The sequence below is a fragment of the Phlebotomus argentipes genome, unplaced genomic scaffold (assembly GCF_947086385.1).
Source record: "Phlebotomus argentipes unplaced genomic scaffold, Phlebotomus argentipes genome assembly scaffold_18, whole genome shotgun sequence".
Classification (NCBI taxonomy): domain Eukaryota; kingdom Metazoa; phylum Arthropoda; class Insecta; order Diptera; family Psychodidae; genus Phlebotomus; species Phlebotomus argentipes.
Genome location: NW_026776177.1, coordinates 17,072,553 through 17,092,452, shown reverse-complemented (window position 1 = coordinate 17,092,452; position 19,900 = coordinate 17,072,553). Strand labels below are relative to the sequence as shown.

The window sequence follows — 19,900 nt, the reverse complement described above, 5'->3', positions numbered from 1 at the left end:
CAAGAATCACTACCAATATTGGTGCTCCATTGCGATATTATCAAGGAAAAACTCACACAATTGCGCAACTAACGGCGTCCCTGTGTGGAGAAAAAAGACCGACTCACTTCGCCGACGGCAGCGCCAATGTTTCAACACCCGCGGCGCACGCGAGGAAGCGCGCCACCTGGCGCGCAAATTCGATTGGCCTGCGATCGGGCAACTCGCGAGGTGGTGAGATTGTCAGAGTGACAGTGTGGCTCATCTGGCAGTACTGGCGTCCATGTTCGATAATTTGGCAAAAAATGCCCCTTGTCGAGTGAAAAATCGTGAAAAGTGTGGTAAAAAGTGTGAAAACGCGCCCTATGTGGTGACTGTGCGCGGCAGAGGTGCATAAATAGACGGTGTGTGCGTGCATTGGGGCGCTCCGCGTGCGATTGGGTCCGAGTGAGTGAGTGGCGAGGAGTCTCCTCGAATCGAGTCCGCTGAGAAGTAACAATGGTGGACATGTCATGAGAATAACTCGCACAGAAGACAGAATGGATGAAAATTCGTCGTCACTGGGCCATCAGAACGGTGGCGGAGGCGGTGGCATGAGCGGTGTGGTGGTCTCATCGCAGATGGGTGGCAATAACGCGACTGCCATTAACAATAAGGGACAGCAAGATGATAATCAAAGTAACCAGACGAGTGGGCCACCACATCACTACTCCATTCCTGGCATCCTCCACTTCATCCAGCACGAGTGGGCGCGCTTCGAGCACGAGCGCTCGCAGTGGGACGTGGACAGGGCCGAGCTGCAGGTGAGTGCGTCGCCCGGACGGGGCCCCAGAGATCCGGAAGAGAGCTGGGCGCGCGAGAGAGCGAGCGACAGCCTCTCTCTCTCGCTCTCTCGCCCGCTGCACAAAATGGTGGCGCCCCCATCGGAGGACTCCGCCGCAGGGGCGCCGCAGCGCCGCGGGCGCGCCCCCGCGCGGCGACTCTCCACTGCACAGGGGCGCCACGGCCCGCGAGCGCCCTCGCCGTGCGTCTCTGCGCTCGCTTCCGGTTCTTTTGTGGCCTGCCATGCCCAGGGAGAGCGAGAGAGTGCGAGAGCGAGAGCGCGAGAGCGACTTTTCAGCTGAAAAGTGCCTCATTTTCTCCGATTTCTGCGGCCAGGGTGAAAGTTTCGCGGCCGAGAGACTTTCCAGTTTGCCCGCCAAGGCCCCCCGAGATGACTTGTGGCGGAATCTCCCTGTCAGCCCAATTAATCCGCGCACACACACACTCCACGTCACGATGTCAACGGCGGAGAGTCAATGAAAGGCCACTCATTGTGTGTCTCTTTGTCTCTGTCTGGTCCACAAGAGGCTCACAAACACACCCTCAGCGCGCCTTCGGACGATGCGGAGAAAAGCCAAGTTTTCTGCTGGAGGAAATGGGGCGCATCTGCTCTGGCTGGGGTTGGATCTCGGCGGCGGGGGCTCGAATGGGTGGCGCAGAAAGAGGGAAGGCAATGTCCTCCCGGTGTTGTTAAGGCGGAAAAAATGGGGCAGACGCCTGAGGAAGTTGCACAACAATCTCGCCTGTTCTCTGCTTCTCTCGAAAAGGGTTCACTGTGTTCAAATCTCTGGTCACTTTTGCCTCGTTATCCGCTGAAAAGTCGCTCAATGTGTCAATTCGCGACTATCAGTGCTCTTCAGCGATATTCATTAGTCTAATGAACCACTTTTCGCGCAAAATTATCCATTGAGAATGCAAAAGTTGCCTTCGAATGAGGAAAAATACAATTTTGTCTCTGAAATCTCATTTCGTACATTAACTGACAATGTATAATATTCAACACACTTGTAAAATCAGCGACAATCTTCTTTTGACATGCAAATTCTCTTGCTGAAATATTCTTTTGCTTTATTTATCTTAATTTCACCGTTACTTTCATTCTGAACTGCTGAAGAAATTGGCCAAATGTGCAAATAAATGCCTGGAAATTCACCTTTCTTGACAGTGAATATTTTCGCATGTATGAGAGAATTTCCGGGAGAGGGGAAAAAAAGGGAAAAATTTACTCAATCGATTTGTGTGCGATTGATATTTGCTCTGATGGTCATGGCGAATATTATGCCCGATATTTAGGCGTGGGGGAGAAAGAGAGTTGCGCTGAGTGGAGGAAGGAATGCAAGAGATTTGTGAGAATGTTGTTGAGTTCATGATTGATTGGGTTTTGTTGTTGAGTGAAAGAAAAACAGCAACAGTAAAAATCAGCGAAATTAATGGTACGAGATTTATTTATCTGTGGGATCCACGAGCGCTACATAAACACACTCAACGAACGCCTTAATGGTTGCATTTAACATGACCTTCTTCAAGAAGCTCTCTTCACTCCATTCAGCTGAATTGACGTGCAGTGAGACATTGATTGTGTCTGGCTATCAAATCACAAATTGAAATCAATAAATTAAATGGTGGCTCGCTCTTCCCATCGCGACGGGGTGAATTGTGTGTTGGGTCAACGTCGCTTTTTACTCTCCTTTCCGTGTCAACTCTCTCTCTCCCTCTGTCGGAATGACTGTTTTATTTTCCCGGCAGAAATTCTTATGAAAGAGACATTGAAATGTAAATAGAATATTTCTTCTACGCTCGTAAATACACACCATATCGATTTATTTTTAGGAGGGGTTTATTTTAGATTTCGACACTATATGCTCTCTTCAGCTTTTTTCTTCCTCCCGATAAGACACTTTTCTTTCCCCTTCCACCAACGCCTCTGTTCAATGCTTCGCAGACAGAAAGTCCATTTGCTTCTGGGTTGCATTGCAAATGCTGAATTCTCGATGGGCCAATAGATATTAAATTATACTGTATTTCACAAATCAATTGGAAAGTTCCACTACATTTTTCATCGGCGGTGCGATTTTTCTTACACACTCTAAAATATAGAGTTTTTCTTGTGTGCGACGAACAAGTGTGATGCAAGTGCCACTTGTTTGAAGCCTTTCCCACTGTTTCACCCATTGAGAACCCCATCAGATCGGGTTTGTGAAGGGGTTTTTTTTCTGTGTGCACAGAGTTTTACTCTGCCAAACTGCTGCTCAACTGCTTTGGCCACCGAGGAGAAAAATATTGACAGGAAAATTAAGTTGGAATTTCACAAATTGGGTTGGTTCGGAAGTTATTTATGTACTTCCTATCATGAAAAAGCTCAGTGTGTTTTATTAGAGTTGAATTTTATTAAATGCTTCAGCAAGTTTTCTTGACTGAAAATCTCCTTTTGGCTCTCAAGAACACTCAAAATTCGATTTTATCGTTAGACAAGCAATTTTTAAATGCCAATTTTGCTTGAAATACCATTATAATTTGTATTTTTCAGGTGAATTTGCAATAATATTGAAGAAAAAATTCATATTTGGCGTTCGTTTAGAGATGACAAAACTGAACTCCGCCTTCGCGAATGCTCCGCCCACTTTTTGGGCATTTGTGAGAGATTGCAAATGATGCCGAATTAACGCACGATATCATCTCGATCGGTTCACTGTGTGTCAAACGGAAAACCATGTTTTATTATAGACTTTCGAAATTTGCATAACTTAATGCGGCGATAGATATTCAAATTGAATATCTCCAGATTGTGGACGATATAATTAGCAGGTGTTTAGGAGAGAGAAAGAGAGAAAATGTTCATTACATTAATAATTATCGTGTTTTTCCGACACGCCAATAAAAGCTTACGGAATACACGAAATTTCAGTAGAGCATTTTTTGGGGAAGTGCTTGTGGAAAATTCATCACCTTTGAACTGTGTTCGCGACTGAAAATGGCAATGCGAGGGTGTTGGTGAGGACATTTCGCCGTCAGAGACATTGAGTGAGTGTCTGTGAGCCTTTTTGTGACACACTCGATGGAGAAATTTTGTAATGAAAGGAGTGACTGATTGATGGAACGATGAGGAAATGTTGTTAAGTTGGGGGCGCACTTTGGGTGGGATTTTTCGGGTGAGGGCGCGCGCGTCTCATGTTGTTGTCAATTGAATAAAGTTGATTTGATGTCGCATCGTTGGATGACACGAAAATCAAAATCGATATTTGATGGTGAAGTGAGAGCAATCATCATAGCGGTGATAGGAGTGTTTTTATGCACACAAACACACACACACACAGAGCAGTTTTTCAAAATAATTTTCCTTTGCGATAGAGCATGTAAATCACAAGTTTGTATATTCTTATTTGCTTCCTTCCTTTGGCATATGCGATAAAACTGTGAAATCTATTTAATAACAGTCTTTCCCGCAACTCTAATAATAAGTTCAACAATTGCAAGTGTTCTGTTTGAGTGGCTATGTTGAATGAATGCCTGAAATGAGAGAGGAAGAGGGAGAGAGAGAGATGTGAATGAATGCAAATTTAGCACATTGAGGGATTATTGTAATTAATTCTCCTTATAACTACTTATTACGATTGGAGATAAAATCGCATACTTCGTTGACATTTCATCAATTAAATTGTAGAACATTTGATGATAGGCGATTATTTTTCTTCTTCTTTTTCTCCATTGGAACATTTGAACTCAATTCACAATTTGGCATGAGAGTGAATTTTCTCAAGAGGGACAAGAAATCAACCTTTATCAATTCTCAAGGTGACAATTGATAAGAGTACGAGACAATATAGGCGGAATTTTCTTTATCTCCTCGGTTGGCAGTGGCGAAGGGAAAATGTGTATGATTAAATTGCGAGGGAAGAAGATGCGTAGGAGAGGCAGGGAAATCGATTAGATAGATGTGAGGGAAAATTGCGTAATTTAGAAGATGGAAGCATTTGCATGATTCCAATTGTGTGTCACTGTTCTGACTGGAGAAAATTGCTAAAGACATGTGGATGAGAGAAGAGAGCAAAAAGGGATTTTCCATCAGGTTTACAGGGAGGAATAAATGGAAATAAATTGTCGGGGAGAAGTTCTCAATATTTCCCATCTATTTACTCTTTCCCAGACACTGTCGGGGTGTCTAAAAGGGGAACATTGTATGCAGTGGCGTAGTGTTTTAAAGGGGCTTTAGAGCGCCTACAAAGCCAATAATACCGACGATGTTAAACATTCGTAATTGTTCGCATTGTCAAGACATTGAATTCGATAAATTATCACAATGAACTGAATAACATGATATCAAAATGTAATTTTGAATTCTTCTCCTAAAACAGGTTGCAATGCTTAGATTAGTTTAATAAATTGAACTCTTAAGATATGCCTAGAAAATATTCTTAATGTTCTTCATAATTTTCACTTCAGAAATCATCAAATCCTCTATCAATCGGTAGAATGATGGACTACTAATTCAAGGATTATTCCCCTTCCTTTTTTTCACGTTGAACTGATTGAAATTATCGACACTTATCGATATGAATTGCATGCAATTTCCTTTTTAACACAAGTTTATGGAAAAAATAGGATAATTATGGATTAATAAGTCCTTCAACTGTCGATTTTGATCTATTTTACCCCTAAAATTGTGTTGAAAAGCGAAATTGTACGCAAATCGATTCGATAAGTGTCGGAATTTGTCGATAAACTTCAAAGCAAGGAGAAGCAAGAGTGAGATAATGAACTAAGGAGGAAACTGTAGATAAAGAATGATGAAGGTGTTGCAAAAACACTCTCAATAAGGCACGCGTCTATGAATTAACTAAGGCGTTGAGTGTGTGTGTTTTTTTTTCCCCGGAATTAACATCAAACAGTCCAAAATAGCTTTGCCTTCTCCTACGTGAAATATTTAATACTGCTGTGAACTCTTCTGTGTGGCGCGCACACTTCAGTGGAAACTATTTCAAGTTCATTATATAAAAAATTGTAATGTGATGGCACTGAAAATTCTCATCATCGTTCAAATATGAAATTTTTACGTCACTTTTAGTGCTTATTTATGCTAAAGGCATTTGAGAAATGAGTGTGTAATATATAAATCTTATTTGCAATGTGGCACGTTTATGTGTTGGATTTAATTTGTAATGATAGAATGCTAAGAAACGCGTCTGGTGAGGTTGAATGATGATTAATCCGCATTTGTGGAATTGCTAGAATCGTCGCTAGAGTGCACTGAAGTGCAATATTGGATGAGATTTATTGGATTTCTCAAAATCTTGTAAATCTCAAATGTGACACCCACTAATAGCGCACAGAGATGTGGAAGTTGAGTGCGAAGGGCGCCTGTCTATTGCCTAAAACGTCTATTTTCCAATGTTATTCCATGTCCTGGGATATATATTGAAATATGCCATGTTTATTTATGTATTTGTGGCTTGTACTTTCCTCGCGGGCATTTATCCACAAAGGGAGAGGGAAGCAACAGAGAGAGAGAGAGAGAAGGAGCAAGAAAGGAGATCACAGAGGCAACATAAACAAGAAAATGACATTCTTCTGCGGCCTGTGAGTTGGGGTAATGTGCCATAATGATGCAAAGGCGATGCTTAGGGGGTGTTTAAATGAGAAAATGTGTTGTGTTGGCGGCGTGAGTGAGAGAAATTGAAGTTACAATGGCTCCGCAATGTGATGAAAGTCGATTAATGTTTAGTCTTTTATCGATATAATGTAAGAAGTACTTATATTTTGTGCTGTTCCAAATCACAATTATTATTATATATTTTCTTCTATTGTGCAAAAAAGAAGTGAAAATGAAGCCATAAAGCGATTGTACAGAAGGGCGCGCACTTCGTGTTGAGTTGGGTGAATGAAAAGGAGAGAGAGAGAGAGAGAAAAAAATGAATGATAAACAACTTTTCACGCGCAAATGCAGTGGCGTAATGTCTGTCAATTGATCGTGTTGAGGGAAGAGCTTAATATTATTCACAGTGTGTCTGCTTGATGTGAGATAAAGAGAGGCTTTTGGAACATTATTATTATGGTGATTCTCTTAATGATCACTTCTTCTTGAGATTCAGTGTGAATTTCAGTGTGATATGACGAAAAGCAAATGTGATCGACATAAAAATCAATCGATACTATATGAATATTATGCTTTATGAATATAGATTTAGTAGATATTTGACCTATAAAAGTCCAAAGTCTCTTTTTTGCACTGATGACAATTCTTCCACTGACTGCGTCTTTGGGGGACTTTTTTCTCTCGTCATGTGTACAGCAATTTAATTGAAATTGTCAGCAAGTTAATTGGCAATTGCAGCGGAGAATTGTTATTTATGTCAACTCTTTTTTTTCCATCCACTCAGCATTTTCCTTTCAACTTTTATTTATGTTTGTGGTTCAGCATGGAAAAATTGAATCATTTGATTTTTTTTATCTTTCTCTATTTCTTCTTAGTGTTTGTTGTTAGTAGTTTTGAGTGTAAATATCAGTGATTTTCTATTTCGGAGTGTGCTTCTCAAAATATGATTAGGCATTAATCAGTTTATGTTGGAAAACCACCTCGAAAAAGGAAGGTGAATGTTTGCTAAAGGAGCAAAATTCCGGAGCGTCTTTTAGCCTGTGTTTAACTTCAATTAAATCGTCCCTACATTTTCATTCATGTCGAGAGTGAGGATGGGAATATTCTCAATGGATGGTAGATACACAATGTTCTGGCCCGAGGAAAAGGGGTTTTCTCAGGGTGAGAGAGAGAGGGAGAGAGGGAGATTTGGAGATGTGATTATAAGCGAAATAAATTACAAACTTCCTCTTGTGTCACTTCCCTCATAAACACACCCCAAAATCCAATTTTCACCAGTGGTTTTTCGACCAGGTTAAATCACAGATGAAATTTGTTCATCCCAATAGACAAACTGTGCGGGTGTTTTGTACATTAATGTGTATTAATTGCTCGATGGGAAAGTGAATGGGAATGAAAGAGAGCATACAAAATTGATCAAAAACTCCTCAGTCAATTTGTTGTTGCTGTTTTGAGAGGAAATTCTCACGATTTGCATGCAATCAATCTTCTATTTGGCATTGTGTGGGGTTAAATACATTCGACCTTGAGACCTTTTTAATCTAAATTGTGTAATTTATCCGGTAGTGCCACACACAAAGGTGTACATCATCAGCTCCATGTGAGTCTCGCGATTCAGTGGGAAAAGTTTTGATGTTGAATATAACATTGTTGTGTGTTTTTATTGATTTATGCACTGAGAGAAGAGGTTAATTTTGAGGAAATCAATTCTAAAATGCTCAAATTCAAGGAAACACGGTGGAATTCAAGTGCTGATGTCACTCAAAAGGTTGTTTTTTATGGATTAGGCGGTGAAAAAATGAAATAGTGCAGAGATTTACACAAATGGATATATTTTTCTGTGCACTTTCAGTTGTTTTGCATCCTTAAATCCACTTTAAATCATTCAATTTGATGGACATTCATTGTGCAAAATTTCGAATGGTGAAAAATATCAAATATGAGGAAGAAAATCTAGGCGAATAGTTCTAAATTCTGAATAATATCACTGAAAATACATGAAAGATCAGTCGAATTGTAAATTCTATTTGAGAAAGCAATTCAAGTAATTATTATTCGCAGAAAAATCTCATAATTGCTGTTATAAATCTTATTAATTATTAACAAAATGTACAGGAAAAATGTGAAGAGTTGCTTTTTACGAACTCTTCAGAAAGAAAGCAAAAGAAGACTATGAAAAACCGAATTTTTGTTCTTTTTATATCGTGAGTTCGTCAATCAATTCTCCGTATTTTAATAAATAATCAATTAAATTATCAGAAAGTGGTTAGAAAATAATTGAAAATTACCAATATTATCGATTTAATGGAAGACAACGGTGAGTTTAGGGAAAAAATTAGGGAAATTATGGAGTGATTTGGAAATCGCTGAACTGAAAAATGGCGATTTTGTCTTCTACTAGTTTTCGAGGCACTCGTTGATTTGCTTATCCTTGCTTTTAAGGGGCAATTTAAGCAAAAATCAAGCTTTTAGCGTTCTTATATTGTCAATATTAACTGAAAATCGAATAGAATGAAGCAGATTTATCGTGTAAAAGGTTGAATATTTTCTAGCTTTCGATGTCATTGAATCAATTCACTGTCGCTTTGTTTATCTATTCGAAGTGTAAATGGTGCAATTTCTGTATTCATTCACCATGAGGAGAGAATTGCAGTGTATAAGAGAGTTAACAAGCAATTTTTATCCATTCACTGATTTTTATTTACAACTCGCGAGTCAATATTGCGTATTTGGTGTGTAACTTGATGAGGACAAAAGAGAAGTCTCTCGTCGATGGTTAGATTTTGCAAAGTGTGGCAGTAAAGATGGGCGCAAAAAAAATAGAGGCACAGTTTAGAAGATATGGCTATATAAATGGAAAATAACATATAATAAAAAAAAACAACTTTCTCCGTGTGATGAGAAGAAAAGAAGAAAAGTTTCTTATTTTTCTAGCCACTTTGACCATCTCTGCTTGGTTTGGGGGCTCTTTTTTTTCACTCTCGTAAATTATTATTAATTTTTGCCACGGACACTTGAGCACACAGAGTGGAAATTTTGCTATGCCCATTTGTTGGGCTTCTGTGGCCGAATGTTGTGAGCGTGGGAGAGATGTGATAGTGAGCACGAGTGGGTGGCGCTGGGAGAGGAAAGTCAGGTACGACAGACTGGAAAAACTATCCAACTTGTAGTCTGTTGGTGAATTTGCTTGGAATTTTGCCGATAAGTGTGATGCATTTTCTCTGCTACAGCGTGGGCACTAATTATAGCTCCACTGTAGGTATCCAGGGTGTAGGTAGTCTGGGGCAAAAACAAAAAAAACCAAATATGGTGTTTGATTGCTTATCCATAGCCAAAACAAAACCCCCAATATGAGGCCCCTCCGCCGGATCCTAGGGATTCTAGGGAACTTTATCACTTTCTGGCCTGGCACTAATTATAGATCCACTTGGGAAATTTCACTATATCTCAGCGAAAAAAAATCGGAAAATTCTGAAAATCATAAGGATCCTTCATTTTGAGCCCAGAAACCATTTATCGTCGCCATACCCCGCCTCGGTCCTCCGTGGACCCCACTGTTAAAGGTCTTTGCCTTGCATAACACGATATTCCAAAATGGCTCCTCCGCAATGGGGCGGGGGGCCCAATGCCCATAAACTGCTTCATAGGGCAAGACTGAAGCCTTTTGAGTATAATTGGGCTATCTGACCCCGATTCCATCCTTGAATCCTGGCCTTAAGCACTTCTTCCAGGGTCTTTTTCTGCTTCTTTGGACCCAAACCACCCCAACCCCCGGGCCACCCCCAATGAAATGGGGCGAAAAGTTCTTAGGACACTTCTAGGAAACCCGTGGACCTTAGATCCGGGGATGGGTAGCGCCTCGGAGGGAGCGCCCTAACGTAGAACGAGAGCCAGTTGAAATTCAATGAAAAACCATACAATTTTAGGTGGTTTTCGACTGGGTCTCATTCCACGGTGTGGCGCTCCCTCCCAGGCGCTACCCATCCCCGGATCTAAGGTCCACGGGTTTCCTAGAAGTGTCCTAAGAACTTTTCGCCCCATTTCATTGGGGGTGGCCCGGGGGTTGGGGTGGTTTGGGTCCAAAGAAGCAGAAGAAAGCCTCGGAAGAAGTGCTTAAGGCCAGGATTCAGGAAGGGTATCGGGGTCAGAAATCCCAATTATGCTCAAAAGGCTTCAATCAAGCTCTGTGAAGCAGTTTATGGCCATTGCGCCCCCCGCCCCAATGCGGAGGAGCCATATTGGGCGATCATGTAGTACTAGGCAAAGACCTTTAACAGTGGGGTCCACGGAGGACCGAGGCGGGGTATGGCGACGATAAATGGTTTCTGGGCTCAAAATGAAGGATCCTTATGATTTTCAGAATTTTCCGATTTTTTTTCGCTGAGATATAGTGAAATTTCCCAAGTGGATCTATAATTAGTGCCAGGCCAGAAAGTGATAAAGTTCCCTAGAATCCCTAGGATCTGGCGGAGGGGCCTCATATTGGGGGTTTTGTTTTGGCTATGGATAAGCAATCAAACACCATATTTGGTTTTTTTTGTTTTTGCCCCAGACTACCTACACCCTGGATACCTACAGTGGAGCTATAATTAGTGCCCACGCTGTATTGGCAAAAACGTTTCTGATTAGATTTAGTGTGAATTTTTTTTTTGGCAAATTGGAGAAAATACTGTGAATGATGAGTGAGTGAATTGGGGATTTCTCGCTTCTTTCTCTCCACCTTTTTCTTCTTCTTCCCATCGAGTGTGTGGGCGGTCGAGAGGTCATTTATCGGAATTTCACTGTCCTTGATTGAGGAAATGGCGTTACGGTTTGTGATAGTTTGCAAATAAAATGATAAAACACACACTGTGGCAGAAAGAAAAAAAATGAAATGAAATGAAATGTGGGAAAAGAGGAAGAGAACAGGCCCAAAACTTTTGTTTTTTTTCTGGTTTTACTATTTGTTTCTGCGTTGAACAGCAGGAAAATTGTGCGCGCACGGGAGGAGGAAATTGTTGTTATAGAAGAATTCATTGAACTATTCGTCTAGATCGTCAACATTCGGGCTCGTCGACTTGCGTGCAGAATTGAAATTTGATTACACACCTTTTTGCTGCTGCTTTCTCACTCCGGCGGCCGGACAATGTCGGAGAGAGTCTTTTACGGGCGCTCCGCAGTTCATTTGGGCTGGTTTTGCTGCTCACGCGTGGGCGGATAGACAATATTTTTTATAGTGTTCAATGCAGAATTCTTGCCTTTTCACACGTCACACGAATCGCTGGATTCATTAGCAATCGACATAACTGAACATTTGATCATTACGTTGGGATTTTACTTCAAAACATTGACTTTTATACTCTTCATCAATAAGATTTTCACCTCTAGGATGCACTTTGTGACCACTAAGACAAAATTATGCTTAATTAAGCAGCAGAAGAAGTCATTTCAACCAGAAAACACCCTCCAAAGCACTTGTCAACTGGCCAGCATTTTATGAGCGTTAAAATCGCGTCTAGAGAATCAATCAAGCCTGGAAATGTTATCAAGATTCGCGAAAAAATCACTCAAATATTAAGTTTTCCGCTAAAACACTCGACAAAGTCTTTTTCTATCCTATTAGACGGATTTTTCACGTGTTAGTGGAGAGATTTGAGTCCTTATTTGACTCTGATAGATTCTTATATGCCATTTGTTATCATATCAATGATACTTGCAGAAGAATTTGCCTTACCACAAGTGCTAATGAAGCCAACGAACTCTTTCGTTCACTTGGAAATGCTTTTAGCACGGATATTATCACTGAAATTTATCGTCAACTTGTAATATGTGGAAGATTGTCGTGAACAATCAATGTGACACATTTGGAGGAGGAAGAAAATGTGTTGAAGAATTTGTTCATGATAAAAATTAATGGGGGAAAACCGGAGAATAGAGAGAATTGATGTGTGATTCTGAAGTGCTATCGGATATCTGATTGGCGTGTTTGCTTGCAGGCTCGCATCGCTGTGCTGCTGGGCGAGAGGAAGAGCCAGGAGTCTCTCAAGTCGGACTTGATACGTCGGATTAAGATGCTGGAGTATGCGCTGCGGCAGGAGCGAGCAAAGTATCATCGCTTGAAGTTTGGCTGCGATCCACCGACAATGAATGATGACATTAAGCCGCCGTCGGACGAGACGGCGGCGCTGGTGAGCGAAGTGGCGGCGGCGGCCGCGGCCACGGACAGCGAGGCGCCCTTCACGTCCGTGTCGAACATCACCTGGCGACAGGGCAGGCAACTGCTGAGACAATATCTGCTGGAGATTGGATACACGGACACCATTCTCGACGTGCGCGCCAATCGCGTGCGCTCCCTGCTGGGGCTCAACAACAACGCCGAGCAGCAGGAGGATAATGCAAATCCCAACAATATTAATGGTAATGAGAACAATAAGAGAGCCAGTGAGACTCAAGGTTTGTATCCATCTCAGACCCTCGCGAGGGGGTGACGACGTCCGCCCTCGCGCCGCCCACTAATCACGCCCCTTTCCCCGCTCGCTCGCAGGACGACGGACACCGGCTAAGAAGGCGCAACCATCCAACATGACAGAGGCTATGATCCTGGATTCGGAGGCCGCTGTGATGGCAAACTTTGAGTTTTTGTCACAGACCGACGTTGAGATGTCGGACGATGACGAGATCGGTGACGAGTTGGACTTGATTGGCGAGGATGGCGGCGATGTGAAGACGGCCAAGAGGAATGTCAAGGGAATGATCATGAATGAAGGTATGATAAATCCTGTGCAAGTGCGCAAGAATGCTCGTGAGAAATCTGTGTGTGTGTGTCTTTTCACAGTCTGAAAGCGACATTTTTATTACTAAATTCACCGGTTATAATGAAATTTTCGCTTTTATGTCTCGCAAATTGCGAATGGGTGAAAAAAATGCCAGCGATAAATTACAATTGAAATCAAAATATTGCACAAGAGAGAGAAAATTTGAGATTTTCGGTAGCTTTGAACTCTCTTTTTGGCTACTATAATTTATTTACAGTTCCGTGTACGCAAATTATGAGCACAGATTTGAATCAAGAAAGAAAATATTGAAATTGAAGGATTCCAAAGGGATTTCCTCGAGCGAAGTTGTAGATAGAGAAGTTATGCAACTGTGTTCGACTTTCTATGCTACGCCGAGAGGAAATTTAGGAACATTCAGTTCCTTTTACACACTGCGAATGAGAATGAGCTAACTTTTGCCGCGCAAAGCAACAATTTGATGGCAGAAATAGGCATCTAGTGTTTCTGAATTTTCGTTAAAATTAGCTTAAAATCCTGTTAATGTTGCGTAATAATTAGGATAGTGATTTCTCGGGCATGATTTCTTCGATATTTCATCATTAGGATAGAAATCACGGCGTGAAAACAGCTGATTGTGACAATAATCTGCCTAATTAATCAATTTCCTTTTGATTTAAGACTATATTGAGTGAAAACGATGCTTAAAACATAGTTTGCTAACTAAGAAAAGCGCCTAACATGCGATAAGTCTTTAGAATTGAAGGAAGATTTTGTACCTTCTATTAACTTTCTGAAATGTGGTGCAAAAGTTGCGTTCGTGCTGAGTCTTGAGTAAATTGTCAGAGGAGATTGTTGAAGAGATTCCTTCTGAACCGTCTATTGTTGCTTCTTTGCAGACGACGTGGACGCTGAGGCTGAGGAGGTTCTCAATGAACTCAACATGCTGACAGGGGGTGAGGATAACATGACAGGTGAGGCGCGCGGCGGGAAGGAAGGGGGCAAAGGAAGAGTGGTGCTGAGAATGTGGTTGCGTTTGCAGGTTTCACCGATGCATCCAGTCGGCGGAACATGATAGCGAGCGACGAGGACGTGGACTCGTCGCTGGGCCTGGGCGAGCTGGCGCAGCTGACGGTGAACAATGAGGCGGAGACGGCGTACGATGGGTCGAATACCAAGGAGTCATATAGGAAGACGTGGAATGCCAAATATACCCTGCGGTCCCACTTCGATGGGGTGCGCGCGCTGGCCTTCCACCCGCAGGAGCCGGTGCTGATCACGGCGTCGGAGGATCACACGCTGAAGCTGTGGAATCTGCAGAAGACGGTGCCAGCGAAGAAGTCAGCTAGTCTCGACGTGGAGCCACTGTACACGTTCCGCTCGCACACGGGCCCCGTCATGTGTCTGGCCATGTCCGCCAGCGGGGAGCAGTGCTACTCGGGTGGGCTGGACAGCGTGATAAACATGTGGAATTTGCCCAATTCCAACATCGATCCGTACGACAGTTACGACCCGAGCGTGCTCAGGGGCGCCCTGGAGGGTCACACAGATGCCATTTGGGGGCTGGCGGTGAATCACACGCACGGCCACCTCGTGTCCTCGTCGGCGGACGGCACGGTGAAGCTGTGGTCGCCGCAGGCGAAGGTGCCGCTCCTCAAGACCTTCACCTCCGACACGGAGGGCGTGCCGACGTCCGTGGACTTTGTGCGCGACGAGGCGGACAGGATCGTGGTGGCGTATCCCACGGCGCGGTGCGTGATCTACGACACGGAGACGGGCAAGGCGGTGGTGAAGCTGGAGCAGGCGTCGCAGGAGATGAACGGCGTGCTGGCCAAGTACATCAATCGCGTGATCAGCCATCCGCTGCTGCCCGTCACCATCACGGCGCACGAGGACAGGCACATCCGCTTCTGGGACAACACGAGCGGGACTCTGGTGCACTCGATGGTGGCGCACTTGGACGCCGTCACTAGTCTGGCCATCGACTCGCAGGGACTCTATCTGCTCTCCGGCTCGCACGACTCGTCGATACGCCTGTGGAATCTGGACAACAAGACGTGCGTGCAGGAGATCACGGCGCACAGGAAGAAGTTCGACGAGAGCATACTGGATGTGGCCTTCCATCCGTCGCGTCCCTACATTGCCAGCGCCGGGGCGGATGCGCTGGCGAAGGTGTTTGTCTAAATCACACACACACACACACAACACGCGCGTCTCTCTCGTTGCAATGCATATTTAACTGTAGACGATGTGTGTAGCGTTGTGTGGAAGAGTGAAAAAAGAGGACCTTCGATTTGGTTTGTCTCTTTTTTGGAAACCGTTGAGTTCTTATATAGAGTTATCGGGAGGAGAGCGAGAGAGAGAGAGAGAGCGAGAGATGCAGTTGCAAAAAAGTGTTTTACTGTGGGGAAAAATTGTAATAATGTCAAACAATTTATTTATTGCATCATTTCTGGGCCATAAAACAAGCAATAAAAAGAACTCACAAATATATATAGATATATATGTATTGGGGAAAAAGCAGTTGAGATAAAGATGATGATGATGATAATGAGAGTGAAAGAGGAGAGCTTTGATAAAATAGAGAAACACTTAATAATGCGAGAGTAGCCAAGAATTTTGGGAGTTTTCAGAGGTGTTGTTTTTTTTCTTGATTTTGAGTTGTGTTTCAAAAAGTCTCGTGGTTTGTTTCTTGCTTTGTCCTCTGCAAGTTGATTCGATCGGCCAATACATTCCAAGTTCTTATCTCCAGTTTGCACTGCCTTGTGTTCCTTCTTGATTTCCTTGGGATATTGATAAATTGAGTGATAAAAGAATTGGAACACTGTTCGAGAGCTTTTCCCCCGAAACACTTTCACACTGAATGTTAGCGTTTATTCTCATTTGTTTATGTTTTTTTTCTTTAATTCTCTTCAGCATTTAGTTGCTCTAATTCACTTTCTCAAGACATTGAGAGTTTCAAGAGCTTGTTTAGTATTCCAACTAAATGGGGAGAATTGATCTTTGGCTGACGATAATTTTGCCATCATGAACATCAAGATTTCATGAAATCACATGAATTTCTTTGCAAATAAAATATCAACTGTCGAAATAGAGCAAAAATGCGGGAAGAAAACCACTTGATTTCATAGTTCATTTCACGTTTACGTTTATTTGTTGGCGCGCATATAAAACTTCTTTCTGGCTACACTCTTGACACAGAATATAAGATGAAGATAGTAAGCAGAGTAGATTAATGAAAATCCATAGTAAAAAAAATGATGTCTTTTCGTTGCATTTCTCCCTGTATTTCCGAAATGTTTGCACTCCAAAAAAATCTCCCCAAGAAAGGAAATCCCTTCCAGTGCTCTTATTCCCTTTTCTTATTACTTCTATATTGTTATTAACTTTGCATAGTTGAGCATTTGTCATTCAATTCATTTCTGATCAATCACACTTTGGGTTTTTCCCTTTTTTGTAATGTGTAATAAAAGAAAAAACAAAAATGTTGCGTCTGTGTGTAGAAATTTTCATACAATTGCTGGGACAGAGAGAGAGAATCCTTTTTCCGGGCATTTAGTGGGTGAAAAAGAAGAAAAAAAAAAACAAAAAATGAAGCATAATAATGTAGCATTGAATCCCTCATGAGAAGCATTAACAAGTAAATCATACATAAATATTATCTCTAAAGTTAATGAAACACAAATTGTAATGATGATGAAAAAAAAGGGTGAGAAATTGTAGGAATATTTTCTCCCTGTTTTTTGCTATTTAAATGGCATATATTTTAAAAACTCCATGTGAGGCGAAAAATAGGCAGCGCGTTTCACGTAGAATTTGCATATACAGTAAAAAAAGAAAAGTGTTTTTAGTCATTTAGAGAGAAAGAAAGAGTAATGCAAAAGATTGCGCAAGAGTCATTGTAGGAAAGAAAAAGATGTCCCAGTTTTTTTTTGCTCTGAAACATTGCGTGGAAAGGAAGAGAGAAAGAGAAGAGCTGAAAACAGGCTTTTCTCTTGGTTTTCCCGGGAGGAATTGACGAAGAAAGCAGGAAAAAAAAGGATGTTCAATCAAATGTTTTATCAAAGATGAGGACAATTGTATGAATTAATAATATATTTATCTTGTAATGAAGTGATTTAGAAATTTTGAAAATATATTTATATTATTATATTTGAGTATAAATATAATTTTAATGGACACCGCAAGAGAGGAGACAATTTGAGAGGGGAAAAAAATCGTAGACGAGGAAAACACATTTATTCATTTACTATTGATAAATAAAACTATTGTACTATGAAGGGAAAAAACGCTAGAAATGATCAAGAGAGAAAGAGAAACTGTAATAATTGTTGCTATAATATTTAGTGAAGGACGAAATGTAAGAGAGGTGAAAAAAAAATTTTAGCTACATGAGAGGAGAAAACAAACTTTAAAAATATATCCGTAAAAAATATTAGCGGTTTAAAAAAAATAATGTAATGAAGAGAGAAAGTGGAGTGAATATTGCGACATCAATAACAACAACAAGAAGAGAAAAAAGAGTTGAGAGAGAATGATGAGAAAAAAGTGTAGCACTTTGAGGAGAAGAAAAAAAGGTGGGGAAAATAGAGAAAAAGAAATTTAATGATAATCCTTAGGTATCATATACTTTACATTTATTCAATTTAAAGATAAAAGATGAGAAAAAAAACATAAAAAATAATTATTATGATAACCGCAAATCTAACACTACAAAGAGAATAAAAAGAAATCTTATATAGATAAAAGAAGTAAAAAAAAAAATGTGAGAGTAAGTAAAAAAACAGTAAATTGTGTGTTTATCTGTAATATATTGTAATTTAAATTAAAAAAAAAAGATAGACGAATGCAGAGAACATTAATTACAATAAAAGATGATGAGAAAGTTGAAAATTAATTTTAGGCGTGACAAAGTGGACATTTTTCGGTTCTTTTGCCTAAACAAAATGAAACAAGAAACAAAACAACAAATAATTGTGGAAAGAAATTGCAAAAAATAATAATTCCGGGAAACTTTAAGCTTTCGCTGTTTGATTTGTCGAAAAGAGAGAGAGAGAGAGAGAAAATAATACAAAATATCAGAAAAGCGTGGACAAAAAGGCGACTTTCTCATATGGAAAATTGAGGGAAAGAGGAGAAATTGAAGGCATTGAAAGGAAGGAAAAATAGCAGTTGAAGGGTAAAAATATTGACCAATTTTGTATAATAACTGTTCCACAATACAAAAAAAAAAATACAAACTCATTAAAATATATTGAAGAAAGTGGCAAGATAAGAACGAATGAAGGAGAGTTTTCGCGTGTGAAAATTCTTGAGAATATGGCAAAGTTTAATTGATTTAGAGATGCTGAGAAAAGTGGATTTAAATACTCAGAATCTTAATTGTAACATGTTTAAGACAACTTCAGAAGAGAAAGCAAATAACAATTTTTTATCATTTCTCAGAAGAAAAAACTACTCATTTCCATTTGTGCGAGAGAGAGAGAGAGAAAGAGAGAAACGAGAGGGAAATGCATAAAAGAACATTTAACAAAATATAAATACTGTATTAAAGTTTGATGAAATCATTGCAAAACAGTGAAAGATCGTTGAAAGATTTGAAGAGAGAGAGAGAGAGAGAGAAATATTAATGTGACGGCAAACGACGAATTTTCAGTGGATTGAAAAAGAAAATTATAATAAAATAGAGAGAAAAAAAATGGAAAAACTTCATGATGAAACTGTATTGAACTATATTTAGTAATTATTATGATAAAATTGAGGAAAGAGAAAACAAAACATGAGAGATGATGAAATAATAAAAATACCTAACAATAATTAAAGCAAAATCAACAAAAAAAAACTATGAAGTGCATAAAAATTATTACGAGTTTTTTGTGCATTTTAATAAAAAGTGGACAGAAAATTGTGGTTTCACTTCTTTATGTTAATCATTTTTATTTCTTCTCTTTAAAAAAAACAAATTTACATTTTTTTCATCAACAGTGCGCGTCAATTTTGTGTGAAAATACATGGAGATTTCAGGGGAAGAGAAAAACTTTACAGAATGTCAGAATACAAAAAAAGGCGATTACAAGAATTCTCCGCACCATTCGTTGAGGCACTGATAGCAATCGGCGGCTTGCTTGGCGTTGGCGTTGCAGATGTCCTTCATCCACTCCTTGAACAGCTCAGAGTCCTTCTTCAGCACCAGATATTGCCCCAGAACTGTGTAGGCCTGGAAGAGAGAGAGAGAGTTTAGCACCCAAAGGACAGAGAACCTTCTCGAATGCGCTGTTTTGATTGCATCAGTTGAAAACCCCTCGGCGGAAAACGTCCGGAAGCAGCGATCTAACCTCACTCTCGACTTTGCCTCAATTTGTGCAATTATCACACCAATGCAGCCGGATGCCCTGCGACAGGACGCTGCCTTGGGGCGTGCAGAAGGGAATTACCTTGTCGAATCCTTTGTCCTCCAAGCGCTTGCCCAGGACATCACCGACGCCCGCCAGATCCGTCACGGGCTTCTCGCCCATGGGCTCCGCCACGAAATTCCTGTGCTTCTGCGAAGTGCTGGACATCTTCACTCACTCTCGTCCTTCTGTGGAATCTGCTATGCCTCTTGAGACTGTGCTCTTGTGGATTTGTCGAAGATCTCGAGCAGGAGAAGCCAGAAATGCCGATGAATCACACACAGAGTTGTTTGAATAAACGACGGATGACAAGCACCTTTGCTGCTCTCAGAGCCCTCTGGAGGGAATTTCACCGTTAGCGCGTT

The 19,900-nt window shown here is 41.0% G+C and overlaps 2 protein-coding genes across 3 annotated transcripts; one reads left to right on the top strand and one right to left on the bottom strand.

Annotated features, from left to right (window-relative positions):
• The first annotated feature begins 232 nt into the window (after positions 1–232).
• On the top strand, positions 233–18,209 carry LOC132260478 (striatin). 2 transcript variants are annotated; one of them, XM_059758617.1, is made up of 5 exons: positions 233–782; positions 12,367–12,787; positions 12,915–13,136; positions 14,043–14,117; positions 14,186–18,209. In XM_059758617.1, the coding sequence occupies exons 1-5, from the start codon at positions 492–494 to the stop codon at positions 15,325–15,327; spliced, it is 2,151 nt and encodes a 716-aa protein (XP_059614600.1). In that variant the 5' UTR covers positions 233–491; the 3' UTR covers positions 15,328–18,209. The 2 variants fall into 2 exon arrangements, with proteins under 2 accessions (XP_059614600.1, XP_059614599.1); XM_059758616.1 differs by having other exon boundaries at positions 12,367–12,823.
• Positions 18,210–19,091: 882 nt separating this feature from the next.
• LOC132260483 (barrier-to-autointegration factor B) lies at positions 19,092–19,835 on the bottom strand. The gene is made up of 2 exons (XM_059758621.1): positions 19,578–19,835; positions 19,092–19,360 (listed from the first exon to the last, which is right to left on the bottom strand). The coding sequence occupies exons 1-2, from the start codon at positions 19,701–19,703 to the stop codon at positions 19,214–19,216; spliced, it is 273 nt and encodes a 90-aa protein (XP_059614604.1). The 5' UTR covers positions 19,704–19,835; the 3' UTR covers positions 19,092–19,213.
• Between the last annotated feature and the right edge of the window lie 65 nt (positions 19,836–19,900).